The 18,999-nt window shown below is 42.4% G+C and overlaps 1 protein-coding gene across 14 annotated transcripts in view; it reads right to left on the bottom strand.

The window, feature by feature from the left end:
• The window catches only part of PPP1R9A (protein phosphatase 1 regulatory subunit 9A), a 162,061-nt gene extending 143,585 nt beyond the window's left edge, over positions 1 to 18,476 (bottom strand). For 10 of the 14 annotated variants that reach the window (XM_073003197.2, XM_073003200.2, XM_073003201.2 and 7 more), the window contains exons 1-2: positions 16,822 to 17,318; positions 14,149 to 15,802 (exon numbers count right to left, since the gene is read on the bottom strand). In XM_073003197.2, coding sequence (XP_072859298.2) covers positions 14,149 to 15,594 — 1,446 coding nt within the window. In that variant the 5' untranslated portion in view covers positions 15,595 to 15,802; positions 16,822 to 17,318. Of the gene's footprint in view, positions 1 to 14,148; positions 15,803 to 16,821; positions 17,319 to 18,337 lie in introns of those variants that run through there. The other 4 variants (XM_073003196.2, XM_078378708.1, XM_078378706.1 and 1 more) reach the window with 3 other exon arrangements.
• Positions 18,477 to 18,999: the final 523 nt, after the last annotated feature.

The raw sequence follows: 18,999 nt of genomic DNA, 5'->3' as shown, positions 1-18,999 counted from the left end.
CCACAGAAAAAAGATATGTCAACACATTGTCAGTCCATACTTTTCCAGTTCTAATTATAAGATTAGTGTTAGCATGGACAAAAGATTCACTTTTTAAAAATGTATATGCCTCTCTCACAAATGGTGATTTTTTTACCATTAGTACTTCCGTGGGTTCATATAAGGTAGCTAGAAGGCAGACTCAGATCTACTGATAGATGCTCAGATGATTTGCTGTAGATTGACAAGACCTCGTTTCCCAACAATTTGATAAAAGCATGTCCCATCCCCAAATTACATGGCTGAAACTAGGAAAATGTACAGTGGTGGCAATAATTAGGCATAGTTTTTATATGAAAGGACTGTAAGATATTTTTAAGTCATGAAAGCAAATTCTTGGGCTAAGTATGTGTTCAGGAACAGTCAGGTCCTTACGTAGGGTTTGCAAAAAAATCATGTTTTCAGTCATATTTTTGATGCCATGTGCATTCAAAGCCCTTTGTATCATGGTTTTGCATCTGAATGGTGGATTTCAGGGTTGTCCTATAGCCTTCTTCAATCTGATGCCTTCCAGATGTTTTCAACCAGCAGCTATGATTTCTTACCATTAGATGAACTGGATGGGAGTTGCGGTTCAAAATATTAGAGGTTCAAAAAGTTGTTGGAATGAAAAGACAATCAATCAAGCCTGAAGTCTGCCCATCCACTGGCTAAATTGTGCAAAATAAATTTTATACTTGCAATTTACTTACAGGTTGGTCCATATTTTTCTATTATTCTAAGAACTAAATTAGATGTGATAAGAGATGTGCAAGAATGTTACTTTTGTTCTGTTGTAGACCATCAAGAGAGTAATTTGGACTGAGACTGAAAAACGCGCTGTAACATTTCCCCTTATGCTGCAGCCAGAATTCAATTTCCCTATCTCTGGCATTATTAAGTGTAGATGGCAGGTACAGGCATTTGTATTGCACTTGTATTATTTTGCCCTTGCAACAGCAGGTGGGGAGACATTTGGATTGAGAATGTAGGTGGAAGGAAAAGCTAGATTTTGATCCAAATTCCCTTCCTACATTGAGAAACTATTTGCAGAAGAATCTCAAGATATGACTTCACATAACTCCTATCCTTTCTACTCTGACCATCAATTTACTCTGAAAGATTTCATGTGGTTTAAAAAACTATTTGTGCAATGGAGTTTCTAAACATAAAGTAAAAATATACCATATAAAATGTCTATTGTGGATTTCATTTACATTGTAAATAGCAGATTTGGGGGCTGTGCTAAAGCCTGACCAGTTTTATCATGGCATAATTTTTTGTGTGTACACTGTCCATTTCATCATTGCTATCACTTTGGAAATAATTACATCATATTCCTAAATAAATACTGATGTATTAAAACACTGTGTTCTTTTTTTTTTAAGCTACCTACTTAAAACAACAATAGGAAATTGTAACTTGGCATGGCTTCTGTAACAGGAAGTCTGTCAAGGCTATTTGGTCTGTTTTATTTTATAGATACTCTCTTGCATACACATAGATACACTTTTAAAAAAGTCATTCAAGAACATAAAAAGGATCAAGTTGGATCAGAACAAAAGAACAACAACAAATGACTCCAGCAATACAAACTTAGGAGTGCATTTGGATCCTTTTTGGTCAAACTGCTTGTGCAATATCCACAATGTGACATGTTTGACTTTTACAGAGCCTGCACAAAGGAGAATCCAGGATTTCTTTTTACAGGCATAAGGTCACCTACCCGTCATGAGGATCCCCACCTGACAGAGATCCTGTGTTGTTTTGCTACTGCAACTTCATACTTTGCTAATGTCAAACAGGCATCTTATGAGTTCAGTGGAGATGATTCCCAGATAAATGTGTGGATGACTACAACGCAAATCTGAAACTCTGAAATCTGAAAGCTTAGCAGTTTGCACGCATAACTATTTTTTTCTCTAAAAGCAAAATGACTGGCCCTGCGCCAATCCATACAGCCGCTCAATAGATACAGACAAATCCCCAGGCATGCGGAAAAATATTACTTTAAAAATAAACATCAGAATGTTAAAACTGAGGGCATATGTCTGATGACTATGTGCTGTGATAGAACCATGGCTTCATGAGGGCAAAGCTCAAGAGGAACCCTCAGTTTATATGGCAGGGGAGGTTACGTTGGAGAATCCCAAGCCTCCTAATACATGCTTCCCTTCAAACTAGGTTTCAATGAGAAAAAAAACCGGATAGTCTCAACCCCAGCCCTACTGCCAGTTTTATCATAGCTCCTTGGGAGGTGATGAATTGCAATCAGGAAGAAAAGTCATACTGCTGAACCAAATTAAAACATTCATCGATGATGATTTCATCTGAGGAGAAGCACAACTGTTCCTGGAGGGAAGAAATTAATGAGCCCAATATTCCCACCACTGCTACTCTCCCATATAGCACAGAAACAGAGTTAATTCCACACACACACACACACACACACACACAGACCAATCTGTGAACTTATCTCAGGATGGCTTCCCAAGCCCCAGATCTGAGCAATCTAGTGTTTTGGGGTTTGGTGTCATCAGTATGCAGATGACACCCAACTCTACCGCTTCTTGCCACTTAAATCTGATCAAGCTACTTTGGCTCTAGATCATTGTTTGGTATCAGTAATGGACTGGGTGACAGTGAATAAATCAAAACTTCATCCAGAAAAGACAGAGGTGCTCCTGGTCAGTCAAAAGGCAGATCAAGGAGTAGGGATGCAACCGGTACTGGATGGGATTATACTCCTATTGAAAAAACAGGTGTGCAGTGTGGGGGTGCTCCTGGATCCAGCCCTGGACATGCCCAGGTCTCAGCGGTAGCCAGGAGTTTATTTCTACAATTAAAACTAGTACGCCGGCTACATCCATTTCTTGAGAGATTTGGTCTGGCCACTGTGATATACACCCTAGTTACTTCCTGGCTCGATTACTATAATGCACTCAATGGGGGGCTGCCAATGGAAAGAGTCAGCAAACTTCAATGAGTCCAAGATGCAGCATCGATTGCTGACTGAGGCTGGTTACAGACTTTAGAACTCCCTCCCACAAGAGGCCAGGCTGGCCCCATCTCTGTTGTCCTTCCACAAGCAGGCAAAGATCTTTCTCTTGAAGCAAGCCTTCCCTCAGTAACAAGCTACCTGTGCGTGATTTTAAGACAGATTGTTATGCATTATTGCTTTGACTGGATTTTCAGTATTGTGTTTTCCATTTTTGTGTTTTCCATTTCTCAGAATGACTTTTTTTTAAAAAAAGTATACTTAATATTGCCTTAATATTGCCTATTAATGATATAAGATGCCTCCTTTTTCACTGGTCATAGTTTTAAATATTGTCTTTTAATGATGTTAACCACCATTGTATATTCATTGATTTCAACTTTAAATATTGTCTTTCATTGTTGTAAGCTGCTTTGGATCCTTTTCAAGGAGAAAGGACGAATAAAAGTATTTTAAATAAAATTAATAAATAAATGAAATATTTCCCCATCGTTTAATTATTTTCTCAATAAATCTTCACAACCTTCACTATACACTGTACCCCTTCTCCAGAAATACAGAAGACAAACAATATGTTTATTTCACTGCATAGCCCAGGAAGATCTGTTTTAATTATACATAACCTATCACCACTGAAAAATTAACTGAGACAGTCCATGTTCCACACATGATCCTTGCCAAAATAAATAGATTATATATAAAAGCAGCTGCAGAAAAACAAAACACAATGGTGGGCAATACAGTGGTGCCCCCGCTTGACGATTACCCCACTTGACGCTGAAATCGCTTGATGAGTTTTTTACAATCGCTATGATTCCAATGGGACTTTTCACTTTATGACGATCGGTTCCCTGCTTCAGGAACCAATTTTTAGCTTAACCATGATTTTAAAACAGCTGATCGGTGGTTCTCAAAATGGCTCCCCACTGTTTTCCGGACCTATTTCCGGAAGACAGCGATGCAAAATGGCTTCCCCATGGAGGATCTTCGCTGGACAAGCAGGTATTTCCCCCATTGGAACGCATTGAGCAGTTTTCAATGCATTTCAGTTGGGTTTTTTTTTTCGTTTGATGATGATTTCGCTATACAGCGATTTTGCTGGAATGCATTATCATTGTCAAGCGGGGCACCACTGTATCTTACTTTGTACCTTTTTTGTGAGCAGCACCAACCTGAATCAACAGGCTATAATTATTACCACTTCCACAAAAGATGTAGCCATAGAGTAAGAAAGATATGAAGCTATAGGTTCCAATTAACAAAGGCACTTTCACTTAGCAGTACCACAAAACAATCTAGTTCCGTATTCAGTTCTGGATCCAACTCATCAAAGAAAGGCGTACCAAAATTTTATCCATGGATATGTCAGATGTTCTCTTAATTATCTGCCTTAACTGATAGATATGTAGTGTACTTCTAGATCAGTGGCGGTGAACCCATTTGGGCCCAAGTGCCCAAACTGAGGGGGGGGGGAACAGAAGGCCATACAATCTCTGTTTCAAAATCTAACCATTTGGAAAGAATCCCTCTGTTACTACAGGCCCAGGAAGAAAATAAGACAGTCTTCGGTTTTATTTGCTTAAAGCTCAGAAAACAGCACTTTTTTTAAAAAGGGGGGGCAACCTTGTGTAATCCTGTGAATGCAGTGTGTAGCATAGCTGCCATGCAGTCTTCCAAAAGAGGAGTGTTTCAGTGGTATATTTCCTTCTGAAACACTGCATGCAAATGTTCAGACAACACAAAAATGTTATTTGAGTGGAAAAGACAAGTGAAGAAGAAGAGGAGGCAATATTCACACAGGCAAAGGTAAAGGTAAAGGTTCCCTTTGACAATTTTTGTCCAGTCTGGTTCGACTCTAGGGGGCAGTGCTCATCCCTGTTTCCAAGCCATAGAGCCAGCGTTTTGTCCAAAGACAATCTTCCGTGGTCACATGGCCAGTGTGACTTAGACACGGAATGCTGTTACCTTCCCACCGTGGTGGTCCCTATTTATCTACTCGCATTTGCATGCTTTCAAACCGCTAGGTTAGCGGGAGCTGGGACAAGTGACTCTGTCACGTGGATTCGATCTTACGACTGCTTGGTCTTCTGACCCTGCAGCACAGGCTTCTGCAGTTTAGCCCGCAGCGCCACCACGTCCCTATTCACACAGAGAGGGTGCCAAATCAGAAACAAAAAAAGATCTCACTGAGCTGGTTACCTGGCACCTGGGTGGAATTTTGGGAACCTGCCTTTCTGACATCCATGGTCTATTGAGCAAATCATAAAATTAATTGGAAAGTTAATTATGAAAAGAAAATATTATTATGGAAAAAAATGAATAATATCATGATGCATAAACAGGATTTCTCTTTCTTCAGCTTTCTGGTAGAGTTCCAAATTACCAGAAACTCTGGGGACACTGTTGAGCTTGAGGAGAATACAGAACTTTGCCATAGCATGGAATTCTGCTTTTCTCGGTGACTACATGGGTACTGAGACCTGATTTATTTATATTTTAATTAAAGTACACACTGGCCATTTCAGAGTGATCAGGAACGTGTACTGTGAAGGCTGAAGCCAAGCTATGGGTTGGGGAAGAATCACAGGATGTGCTGCAGTTATTAATGCCAGGAAAAAGAAAACATAATTAATCTTTCTCATCTTTTTCCTCCACACGGTTCCTTCTTTTCCTCTAGTGTCTTCTCTTTTATTGTTCTTTTTTTAAACACAGCAATTACCCTGCAAAGGAGTTGCAAGCTATTTTCTCTCTGAGTATAACTCCTGATACTTTTCATCTTCACAGCACTGTGAGGTGGAGGAAACTGTGAAACTAAAATAGTTATAGCAACTCTCTTTCAAGAGAAAGCAGCTTAGCAGAACAGAATTTTCCACTGGTGAATGCCTCATTAGCTGTAAGAGTTTAAATGCTGGAACAAAAGTTTAAAAGGACAATAGAGTGACTCATTTCAACTCCCACTAAAGGCAGTAAGATAGTTCCTGCCCTCTGCCAGCTAGCAACCAGCTGTTACAGATCTGCTTCCTACATCAACTCAAAATATAACATTTCATGGCTGGAAGACATAGATTCAAAACTTTATGCACATATTTGTGCAGTTTAGAGTGAGTGAGAAATAAGTAGGATTAGCACATTTGAACAAGCTCAGCATATACTGTTTTCCACACACCCAAACAATGGATGACGACACTAATTTTTGCATCTTTTCCAACACTAGTATTGAGCATCCCTGTCCGTTACGTATATCTTTAGCAGATTTTCTTTGATAACAACCACCAACACATAGTTGACGCATGCCTCCAGATGTGCTAGATAAATACTGTTTAACACAGAAACAATAAATCTCTTTAGTAACATTAGATAAGACATTATTTTCAATAATATGCAAATTAGCAGTTTCATATAAACCAGCAATTGTTTAAGAGTGTTTGCTTTGCTCTGCTTAATTCCTCTCCCATTGCCCTTCCATGAGCTCATCATCTGACTCTTTACAATTTGACAATTGAGCCTCAATTAGAAGAGAAATGATTACTGCAGCTGTAACAGATTATGACATTCAGCTCTCTGAAATTCTAAGTTCTGATTTTCCTCATCTGAAATAACGATGTGCCAAAAAGCATGTCAGAAAAAGCAGCATTGAGCTGCATCATCCCTGGCAATAAAAACCCACCATCCATTAAACCTGCGAAGATACCGATACAAATGGTCAACCCGCTATGCATCTTATTCTGTATTGGCTGCTCTATAAAAGTCAAGAAAAACAGCATAAATTCAAAGGCATAAGAAAAATCTTATAAAATACCTTTCTTGCTCTCTCTCGCTCTCTCTTGCATTTATATAATAAGAATCTCAAGATGGCATACCTGGTTTTGTCTCTCACTGCCCCCTCCAATTATAATTCTCATGTCAGCCACATGAGATAGAAATGTTGTTGTTTAGTCGTTTAGTCGTGTCCGACTCTTCGTGACCCCATGGACCAGAGCACGCCAGGCCCTCCTGTCTTCTACTGCCTCCCGGAGTTGTGTCAGGTTCATGTTGGTTGCTTCGCAGACACTGTCCAGCCATCTCATCCTTGGTCGTCCCCTTCTCCTCTTGCCATCACACCTTCCTAACATCAAGGTTTTTTCCAAGGACTCTTTTCTTCTCATGAGATGGCCAAAGTACTGGAGCCTCAGCTTCAGGATCTGTCCTTCAAGTGAGCATTCAGGGTTGATTTCCTTTAGAATGGATAGGTTTGTTCTCCTTGCAGTCCAGGGGATTCTCAAGAGCCTCCTCCAGCACCACAATTCAAAGGCATCAATTCTTCGGCGGTCTGCTTTCTTTATGGTCCAGCTCTCACTTCCATACATCACGACAGGAAAAACCATAGCTTTGACTATTCGGACTTTTGTTGGCAAGGTGATGTCTCTGCTTTTCAAGATGCTGTCAAGATTTGTCATCGCTTTCCTCCCAAGAAGAAGGCGCCTTTTAATTTCAGGGCTGCTGTCTCCATCTGAAGTAATCATGGAGCCCAGGAAGATAAAATTTGACACTGCCTCCATATCTTCCCCTTCTATTTCCCAGGAGGTGATGGGACCAGTGGCCATGATCTTAGTTTTTTTGATGTTGAGTTTCAGACCGTTTTTTGCACTCTCCTCTTTCACTCTCATTACAAGGTTCTTTAATTCCTCCTCACTTTCTGCCATCAGAGTGGTATCATCTGCATATCGGAGGTTGTTGATATTTCTTCCGGCAATCTTAATTCCGGCTTGGGTTTCTTCCAGTCCAGCCTTCCGCATGATGTATTCTGCATATAAGTTAAATAAGCTGGGGGACAATATACAGCCTTGTCGTACTCCTTTCCCAATTTTGAACCACTCAGTTGTTCCATGACCAGTTCTAACTGTTGCTTCCTGTCCCACATATAGGTTTCTCAGGAGACAGATAAAGTGGTCAGGCACTCCCATTTCTTTAAGAACTTGCCATAGTTTGCTGTGGTCCACACAGTCAAAGGCTTTCGCATAGTCAATGAAGCAGAAGTAGATATTTTTCTGGAACTCTCTGGCTTTCTCCATAATCCAGCGCAAGTTAGCAATTTGGTCTCGAGTTCCTCTGCCTCTTCGGAATCCAGCTTGTACTTCTGGGAGTTCTCGGTCCACATACTGCTGAAGCCTACCTTGGAGGATTTTGAGCATAACCTTGCTAGCGTGCGAAATGAGTGCAATTGTACGGTAGTTGGAGCATTCTTTGGCACTGCCTTTCTTTGGGATTGGGATGTAGACTGATCTTTTCCAATCCTCTGGCCACTGTTGAGTTTTCCAAACTTGCTGGCATATTGAATGTAGCACCTTAACAGCATCATCTTTCAAGATTTTAAATAGTTCAACTGGAATGCCATCACCTCCACTGGCCTTGTTGTTAGCCAGGCTTTCTAAGGCCCACTTGACTTCGCTCTCCAGGATGTCTGGCTCAAGGTCAGCAACTACATTGTCTGGGTTGTCCAGGATATCCAAATCTTTCTGATATAATTCCTCTGTGTATTCTTGCCACCTCTTCTTGACGTCTTCTGCTTCTGTTAGGTCCCTCCCATTTTTGTCTTTTATCATGTTCATCTTTGCGCAAAATGTTCCTCTAATATGTCCAATTTTCCTGAACAGATCTCTGGTCTTTCCTTTTCTGTTATCTTCCTCTATTTCTTTGCATTGTTCATTTAAGAAGGCCCTCTTGTCTCTCCTTGCTATTCTTTGGAAGTCTGAATTCAAGTTTCTGTAACTTTCCCTATCTCCCTTGCATTTTGCTTCCCTTCTCCTCTCTGCTATTTCTAAGGCCTCGTTGGACAGCCACTTTGCTTTCTTGCATTTCCTTTTCTTTGGGATGGTTTTCGTTGCTGCCTCCTGGACAATGTTACGAGCCTCTATCCAAAGTTCTTCAGGCACTCTGTCCACCAAATCTAGTTCCTTAAATCTGTTCTTTACTTCCACTGTGTATTCATAAGGGATTTGGTTTAGATTATACCTGAGTGGCCCAGTGGTTTTTCCTAATCTCTTCAGTCTAAGCTTGAATTTTGCTATGAGAAGCTGATGATCAGAACCGCAGTCAGCTCCAGGTCTTGTTTTTGCTGACTGTATAGACTGTATTTCTGTATTTCTAGATAGACTGTATTTATATCTCTATATACAGTCAGCATAGAGATAGAAATAGACTAGCCCAAAGTCACACACCATAGTTTATAGCCCAGTACTGACTCAGTTTATGTCCCAGTTCAACAGCTATTTCTAGCCTGAAGCTATTCCACTCATCTGCCATTTTGCCCCTCATAGTTCTACCAAGATTCCAGCTTGGCTTACCATTTACCTGCCTATTTCACCGGCAGCTTGGTTTTATGTAGATATATTCCACACTTATGCTGCCTCTCAGCCGTAATTTCTTTCAGACTTCTCATTCAGTGACTGAAATTCTGTTGCTTAGAATAGTGAGACACACTAGACTAGGACCACTGGATCAGTGGGGATTTGATGAGTAATTCCTCCATAGGTTCCTTTGATTTAAATGGGTCTACTTTAGTCCCAACTTGCTTTAACACAGTAAGTCGCAGCTAGTCGCCCATCTGAATCAATGGAGTTCATGCAGGAATTGACTCACGAAATCCCCTCTGATTTAATGGACCTACTCTAGTGTGACTTACTATACTAGGCAACAGGATTACAACAACTATAGATGTTCTGCCTCTCAGACCTACCTAGCATTCAATGCAATCACTGACTAGCAGCTGAAACAGCTCATGCTCTCTTTTACTATGCAACTCTGGACTTCCATTGGGACCTCTGATTTCTGGGTCAGTTTGCCCTAGATCAAATAATGAAATCACCACCCTTAATCTTCCAATTTGTTATCAGTTGTACTTATAAATGCACATACAGTAACTGAATCCATACAACCAAAATGTAGAAGCAAATTATTATAAAAGTTAATATATTCACGAAGGCAAATATTATAAAAGTTGAAAATGGCTATGATATTTACATACCACTTTTTAAAAGTCAGCAACAATATAATGTTAAAAAATAACTTTAAAATTAAAAGAGCAATGAAGCTTCTCTGGAAGTCCTTATCCTGCACAATTTGCTAATTTCTACTACATTCATTTTTAAAAAATATATATAAATGTCAGATAAAACAAAGACTGAAATCATCTTGCTTAGCATAGGAAGTCACAACTAGAGCAGGCCTACTGAATCTGTGGGGATATGGTGTATCAATTCCTCCATGAGCTCCCTTGATTCAATGGGCCTATTCTACTCAAAACCTACTACTATAGGCAATAGGATTTCAGTGCAAGAATACTATTGCCTATACTTCAGCATTGTATAAAGAATATAGAATCTAGCTGTTATTTTTTTTACAAGGAGAAAATTAATGATCCAGTAAAAGAACAGCACGGTGCTGTTCAATAAGCTCATACATTTGCAGTATTTTACTAGAACTCAAAAGGACATGATGTGAAAAATTAAATAATGGGTCAGAATGTATTATTTATGTAATTCTCCAAAGAGATGCAAGTTTTAATGCTATGCAGACTATATCACCCTGATACACAATTCATAATTCAATGAACTACTGAGGAAATGTTGGTTTTGAAGCCTGACTAAGAGAAAGAGAAAGAGAGAGCAAACAACCATATAAATTACACCTCAGTTCAGAACAAGGTCAGGAAATATATGACCTCATAATTACTGAGCTGCAAGTCACCTCAGTCCTTGCCTAGTCACACAGCATCTGGAGGGACATACAGCAACACTACCTGAGCAATTCTGTATAAGTGAATTCTCAGCCTATGATGACCCTTTCCAAAGTTTTCCAGGCAGAGAACACTCAGAAGTAGTTTATCAGTCACTTCTTCTGGAGGTGTCTTTGGACTGCGTAGCTTGCCCAAGGTCACACAGACTGGGTTTTCTCCCAGGAGGCACAACGGGGAATCAAACTTCAAACTTCTGGCTCCACTTCCAGATACCTAACTCACTGAACTATGCAGCCAGTTTTAAATATCATCTGGACATATACAACTTAAGAGTGTTTCTATTCCTATTTCATTCTTCAAGTATGTAGAACACTAATGGGCAACTGTGAATTGTCTTTGGATTACATATCAAATGGTCCAAAACAGGCCAACCAATAGTGAGGCATTATGCTGCAATTCAAAAACACTTGGAGTCCAGTGATTGCCCACTCATGGTATAGAAGCACCTATCTACATAAACACGATATCCACATGTGAGTCTTCAGTGTAAATTAACCATTTTAACATTTCCATAAAGAAGGGCACTGTTCTATGCTACAGAATATGTTCTGTACTGTATAAGGTCTCTAATTCAACTCTCCATATCTTCACCAAAGAAATGTCAAGTTGATGGGACTGAAAAATTCCACCCAAGTCTCTAAAGACTTGCTGTCATTCAAAGGAAGCCACTTCATATAAGACATTGTCTTATCCCTGTTACAGAGAAGGAGCTAAGAGTCTGCTAAGACATATATAATTAGAAAGATACAGTTGAATTTGGAAATGTGGCCATTATGTGTTTTCAAATATTCAGTCTTCCCTAGACCTAGTTCATGACCCTCATGCTTTATTTCTTATGGATTTTGATTCATAAACCAAAAATTACGTAAACTGGTGCGTTCGCAAACTGAGGTACAGTACTACTGTACAAAGACAGCAGTCAAAAGATTGGAAAAGTTGAAAAAAATAATGTTTCCAAGTTCTGTGGGGCCCTTTCTATGACTATTCATCATCTTCGAAGAAGAAACAAAGTCTGAATGGGATTTATAGCACAGCTACACCACTAGTTTAGTCTGCAGCTATCCAAAGGATAGCACATAGAAAGCCAAGAGGATTTATGGAGTGGGGAGGTCTTCTTTTTTTCAAATCCCATTGTGCCACACCTCCTCAATTTGTAATTATCCAAACAATAGGCTACAGAAAATACAAACAGCCAAGTGCCTCATTGCTGCAGTGCAATTAACATCAATGCAGTTAGTCCATTTTGGAGACAGTTACTCTGTGATCTATCAGCGGGACCCCTCCTTCCTGGATGTTTTATCATTTTTGTTACAAAATCTGAGTGATCTGGGTCACTACCAGTTGCGCTCTCTCTCTCTCTACATATACATATACATATATATGTGTGTGTGTGTATACACACACATATATATCCATATATATCCATACACATACACACACACACACACACACACACACACACACACTCACACACACACACACACACACACACACACACACACACACACACACTGCATATAACTGGCTACCTAAAACATACCTAACAACTTGTTCACAGGTCAAGGTGAAAGTCTTGTAATTACTGCTCAGCTTGACTATTGATGTAACAATTGAAAATGAATTAGCGTTTGGAATCTTGATGGTTGTGATAAAACTGTGTTGGAACAACCATAAACCAGCTTTTCTGGAACTGTGGGAACAAGTCTTTATAAGAGCAGAATATTTGCTTTAATCCGTGCTTGTTACTGACTTTGTTTTTCTATTGTATGGCATTGTAATACAAGCTGCATAGTGATCCTGTTCTGGAGCTTAAAGGCAGGATATAAGCTATTTTATAAATAAATGAATAAAACTAGTCCAGACAGCAGAGAGAATTTTGTATGATGTATAAATAATGAGCTTACAGACCTTTTATATCATGAAGAAACATCTCACCATCTAGCTGTGACAGGTGGGAGGAAATGCTCCTCATCCTTTCTGTTCACCTTCCTGGAATTCTGTCTTTAGAATTCTACCAATAATTCAGCTCATCTGTACCATTTGATTCCACCATAATAATGTGCCTCACGGTGGGTCATCTGGTTCAGTACTGTTGACAATGGCAGACAACAGCCCTGCAGGGCTTCAGGCATCTAACTGAAGATTTTAGAGATTAAATATGGGCGCTATAGCATGTCATTGCATGTTTTACTCCTGAGCTATGCTCCTTCCTTCCTCCAGCCATGAATCTCATGTTTGGAAGGAGATGCCACCATATCATACTTGTGGGGCAGGTTATACATGTTCATACCTTTGTTGTACTGAATTTGCTGCTGTGATACTAGGGAGAAAAAAAACACCTTTAAACCTTGTTTACAAACAAAAAGATACTCCTAGAAGTACAGTTCCAGTTTTAATGAGGAGCATGCCTCTCACTGTGTAAACAAACTCTTTTCTGCTTCTCCTCACCCCCCCCACCCCCAATTCAATAGAGCGATCAGCAAAACAAGCTGGAGGTTTCTAATGGGGTCGGGAGGTGACAATAACGTCCAGATGTTGCCCATTCTTGTTTTTAAAAGGCTAGCAACAAGAAGCATGAAGTCCAATTCTGAAGAGCACCGACTGCCCTCACACATTAGCTGGAACAGTGCTAGGAATGATGTGTGGAAGGAAGAGGCATGGCTATGGCAACTGCTGCTGTTCCCTGCAACGAGGCAATGAGAAGTGGCCAACAAGACTCCCCTATCTTCTAAAACTGCACTCCACACAAAACAAGTAGCTAACCGAGTTACTGAATCAGTTACTTTTAGCATCTGACTCATACCTGACTTTCAAAAGGGCACTTTTCTAAGTAACTCTGGCCTAACAACTTTGCACCCTTACTTTAGCTCTCTATGTGGTTTTATTCCACATGAACAATAACATTCAATCCAGCTTCCTTTGTTCTTCTGAATCATAGTTAAGTGATGAAATGAACTTAGCCACTGAATTCCCACCAAATAGTACCTCTCAAGATAACACAGAGGTTGGATTGAGGACTGTTTGCCACAGTCAAGGTCAAGATGGCTCACCTGCCCATTGCAAATATAGCAACCTAAAAGACTTCATCAAGCCCATGGGATGAAAAGCAGTATTAAAATTTAGAAAATAAAATAAATGTCTACCAAAGACACCATCTTAGGTCAACCACAAAAATGTATCATTAAAACTTAGAACATGTTCAAATATTTAGAATAATCCTCATTTTCCTGTTAAAATCAAAAATGTAACTAGCCCAAAGTCAATGTCTGAATTAAGCTTAAAAACTAAAAAACACTACTACTAAATAGAAACTGGAATGAGTACATGCACATTCAGGAAGCAGACCATTGAAACTTACCTTTATTGGAGCAGTGCTAAACTTAATTTTTCTCTTTGCTGGGATTTCATCTTCTTCCGGCAATCCAGTAATTTCAGAACTTCCTGTGTCAGGTTCATAACAATAATTTTCATCACTGTCTTCCTGATCATCTTGTTCTGTTCCTGTCTCCCCCCAGTCAGAACTGTATCTTGATCGTACCCTGTAAACGTTGTAATCAGAGTGCATATACACATGAGAACTCTGAAAGTTATTCAGGTCTTCCTGTGCTTCCTTTCCATTTGTATTTTTGCAGTGGGAGCCGACAGAATGTGAAGTTTCAGCAACTGCAATGTCATCACCAGCTATTAAGTTTCCTGATACTTCCGCAGTTTCACCTCCATCTGAGAACTGTTTTTGCTGTGAAGACGTTACTTCAGGTTCTGTGTCTGCCTTATTCTTCATAAAGGTCTCACCCGCACTCTGCCTGTCAAGCCCATCTGTTGGTTCTTGCTGAGTTGTTTCATGTGTGTCAACAGATTCATAACAGGTACCCTTATTTTGTATTCCACTTGTTTTTAAAATAGGTGAAGAGCTTTTAGAAACATCATTAACCAATGATGACTTACTGCTCACTTCCTGAGAATTCTCAACAGATGCTGTAGCAGTGCTTTGTTCGGCTACTGGAGGCCAAGCACTGGCATCTTTTATGGGGCTAAAATTATCAAGGTTTGAAACAGTGGAAGACAAATCTGTCTCAACTGAAGAAAGGTTTAATGGATAGTGACCAGTTACAGAGTACTCTTCATCATTCTGAGCCTTTTCCAGGACATTTTTTTGTGAATCAGTATTTTCAAAGACGGCACTAAGTTGACTCACCGTTGGAGAAACAGCCTCTGTCCTTGAACTAAGACTGTCCAGTGAATCTGAACTTCCTCTGTTAGACTTAGAACTGCACAATTCATCTTGAAGTTCATTATTAGAAACTGACCTCTCTTTCTTTGGGGAGTAGCGATTGGAATGCCCTGGTTCACGGGTATTTCTTTCGAACAACTTCCGTGTTTCGGTAAATTTGGAATAAGAGGGACCATCATGCATAGCATCGAACCTACTAATCCTTTCAGAAACTGAAGACTCTAATTTCACAACTGATCCATCTCCCTTCTCCACAAACTCTTTAGGTCTAATTCTTCTTTGAGGGGATACAGGGCCACCTTTACCTCTGGTTTTTGCCATGCTACCAGCATTCTCATTGGGCTCCATGCCCATTTGCATGAATAAATTTTTAATCCTGTTGACATTAGATCCATATTTCCTTCCCCTGGTTTGCTGAGAAGCCTCTCCTTCTTCTGTTGTCTTTTGTTCGCCATCTGACTTAGGCTTGTCAAAGGTGCTTTTCAATGCCTGGAACTCAGTTCTATAAGCATTCCTGTGAGGAGAGGCACTTCGGAGGGTTGATCTTTCCCCTGAACACTCAGTCTTCATCATGTTTATTTTCGGAATGTTAAACCAACAGACATAGTGGCTGCTGTACCCAAACAATTCCTGTTGAGATTGTGGGAAATGCTTAAAGGAAGCTAGATTTTGCCAAGGCCATGCTCACAGGTAGACAGACAATCCTCCAGACGCGGCCCACGACAAAACAAAATTCCAAATGGAAAACAGGGTTACTTCCAAAAGAAAATGTTGACTGCACCTGCAATACAAAGAAGCAGCTTCATTACATTGTGGGTTTTAAACTTGTCATCCTTGTTTAATTTTTATATCAATTTTATAACAATTCTTCCTATAAAAGGGAAACGGTTATAATAGGAAGGCATCTGGTGTCATTTCACCTCTCAATTTCATCTCTCAATAAAGCACATTGATCCTGGCAATGATGTAGGTGAGGTATGACCTGGGAAGCCCAATGACACTTATTTCCAGCTGTCTGGAAGGGGGGAGGGGTAAAGAAAAGGAATAAATAATGGGACTATTTCAAGTCTTAATTACAATATGACAACATGGTCACCTGCAGTAGATTCAGAATTTAAGCCAAGGCAAAAGCAGGATTCTACCCGATTTCAGCATCCAGGCCCTAGCTATTACAAAGATGTGAAATTAAGTGTTTTCCTGTCACAAATGAGTAATTATCTTGTTCCCAGATGTCCAAGATTAAGGGACACAGCTTTGAACAGAACCAAGTCCCAAACCTTTTTTTTTCTACCAGCTGGTTATTTGATAGCCTGTGAATAGCTCTACATAGCATATCATATAACAGCACAAAATCAGTGTAAGCAGAGGAAAACACATAACAATGATCCAGTCAGAAAAAGTTGATGAATATACAGTCCACCATGCATACTGTTTAAGATGTTACTCTCCACCCTTGAATCATTTTTATGTGTTAAAGATAAAAAAACATGCCAGTTATTGAAGCCTAAAACAGCACTACAGTGTAGATATATATTCCATTGCTAAAGTTTCCTTCCAATGATGACAAAGAGCCAGGTAACTAACATTTCTTTACCATGGAGATAGTGAAATGCAGCCATGAGTGACAGGTAGCACTTTGCAGTCACCACCAGCTTCATTTCCAGACCACACCACCAGCAAATGGCCAAATTAATACACCGGCTTGCAGAAACTGGGGGAAGGAGTATAAGGGGGAAAAATCGCATGCAATGCCATTTAAAACTCGCAGAAAGCAAATAATTTGATACGAGCAAGACTTGCCTGGTCCCTCTCTGGTACATTCAGCGCGACAAAGCACCGTAAACGGTACAATGAAACAAGGAAGGGGGGAGAAAGAGGGGTTTAAAGAAGAACGAAACGTTCGATGCAGGCTTGACCTCTCAATTTCCCAGCCTGGATGTCAACGCCATTGGTACATCCCATGCATTTGTATGAATTCTGAGGGTCCCCGTCTCCTGCAGAGGAAGAAACGGGAGCTGGCAGTTGTCCCTCGGCGTCGTTGTGAGAGTGGACGAGGAGGAGGAGGAAGCGGGTTTCTCTCCCCGCCTTAGCAAGCAGCCCTGAAGAAACGATCCAGAAGAGGAGCGCATGACTAATAATAATAAAGGGGAGCAAAATCTCTCATTCGCGCCCTTCTGTGGCCGCCGCCGCGGCGGCTAGGCTATAACTTCGCTGCAGCTACGAGCTCCTCAAGGGACCCTCGCCGCACACATGTGGGCTTGCTCGGATCCTGCCTGCCTACCTTCCAGCCCGGACTGGGCTCTTCCTCCCCTGACTCCCGTCCACCCCGCAACGCCCGCCCGCCGGGATTGTGTGTGTGTGTATGTGTGTGTGAGAGAAAGAGAGATTAGGAGCCTCGCGCGCCCGTATTGCGTCTCTCTTCGCCCGCCTTGACGACTAAGCGCCGCTTTGCTCCTAAGCAACATTCGGGGGTGTGTGGGGGGGTAAGGATGGCGGCTCATGCCCACCCCAAATCCCTTCTCTCCAGAGCGGAGCGCCCGCCCGCCTTTCCCTCCCTCTCATTTCTCTCTCTCAACCGTGGCGGGTGTGTGTGGGGGGGGGGGAAAGGGCGGGCGAGGGAGGGAGAGGTAATGACAACCGAGAAGCGAGAGGAGACCTGGAGCGTGGAAAGAGCCCTTTGCAAACCCTCACGAAGGGAAGGAAGAATGTGCAATAGGTGTATTTTGCACAAGCCGTGCAAAAGGGAAGGGTGAAAAAAAAAAGACACCCAGAGAGGAAGTCTCTCTGAGGTGACACGAGCAGCAGCGAGCGAGGAAGTGAGAGTGGAGTCTCTCTCTCTCTCTCTCTCTCTCTCTCTCTCTCTCTCTCTCTCTCTCTCTGTGTGTGTGTGTGTGAGAGAGAGAGAGAGAGAGAGAGAGAGAGAGAGAGAGAGAGAGCGAGAGAGAGAATGAATCTTTCGTGCTTTCTTTTTCTCTCCTCACGCCCCTCACCCGTGGCGGGAAATTGTCGCCCAAGGTAACCGCTGGTGCCCCCCTCGAAAGGCAAAGCCGCGGCCGCCACGCTCCCCGGGAGGGAGGGAAAGAGCACCTTGCAACAGGAGGGCGAGCGGCGGCGGCGCCTGTATAAGAATGCAGAGGACCGTGCAAGGGAACAGCAGCAGGGCAGGTGGTGCTCCAAAGCCCCGCCAGGAACCACCCGCTTGGGGGAACCAGTAGGAACAAAAGCTGCCGCTCCTGCAGAAGGCCAGCGACGGAGTCCGCCCCCCCCAAAAAATGCTTCCCCCCCCTTCATTTGCAAATTCGCCTCGCTACCTTACCCGGGAGAGTGGGCGTTACAAGCCCAGCTGCCTTTCCTCCTCTGCTTTTTTTTCCCTCCACGGCTCGCCGGCTTGTGCAGCAGCAGCAGCAGCAGGAGCGGCTACTCCTCCTCCTCCTCCTGCCGCCGTCCCTCACCCCGGCTTGCCAGCAGCGCCCGGCACCGCGCTTGCCCGCCGCTCGCCCGGCCAGGCCAGCCGCCGAAGCCGCCGACCGGGTTCCTCAACGCCATTGCAGGCAGCGGCGGCGGCGGCTGTGTTAGGAGGCTGCGCGGGGGCACGGGATGGGAGGGAGGAGGAAAGGTTCCCGCGCTCGGTCCCAGCCGGGCTTCCTGCTGCCCGCTCGGCCTCCGGAGGGCTGTTCAGACGGGGCGAATACTCCCTCCCGGGGGAGCCGCCGACCCACCGGGGCCAACTCGGGTCGGCCCGGGGGCCAAAGGCGCTTGACAGGTGCCCTCGCTTCCTCGGCGCGCCGCAATGGTTTGCCCCACTGGGCGAGAGGGGGGGAACTGGGAGGAAAGGCGCCAAAGCCACGCTAACCGCGACCCGGCTAGTTGGTCGGAGCAGGCCGGCTTACTTCCCCAGCGCGCCCGGCCTGGGCGAGCTTCGCCGCTGGGGTTTGGCCTCCCGGGAGGTCTTGGCTCGCCTCCCCTCCCATTCCCCGC

This window comes from Pogona vitticeps, chromosome 6 (assembly GCF_051106095.1).
Source record: "Pogona vitticeps strain Pit_001003342236 chromosome 6, PviZW2.1, whole genome shotgun sequence".
NCBI lineage: Eukaryota > Metazoa > Chordata > Lepidosauria > Squamata > Agamidae > Pogona > Pogona vitticeps.
Note: the sequence above shows the minus strand (reverse complement) of the source record. Positions and strands in the feature narration are given on the sequence as shown.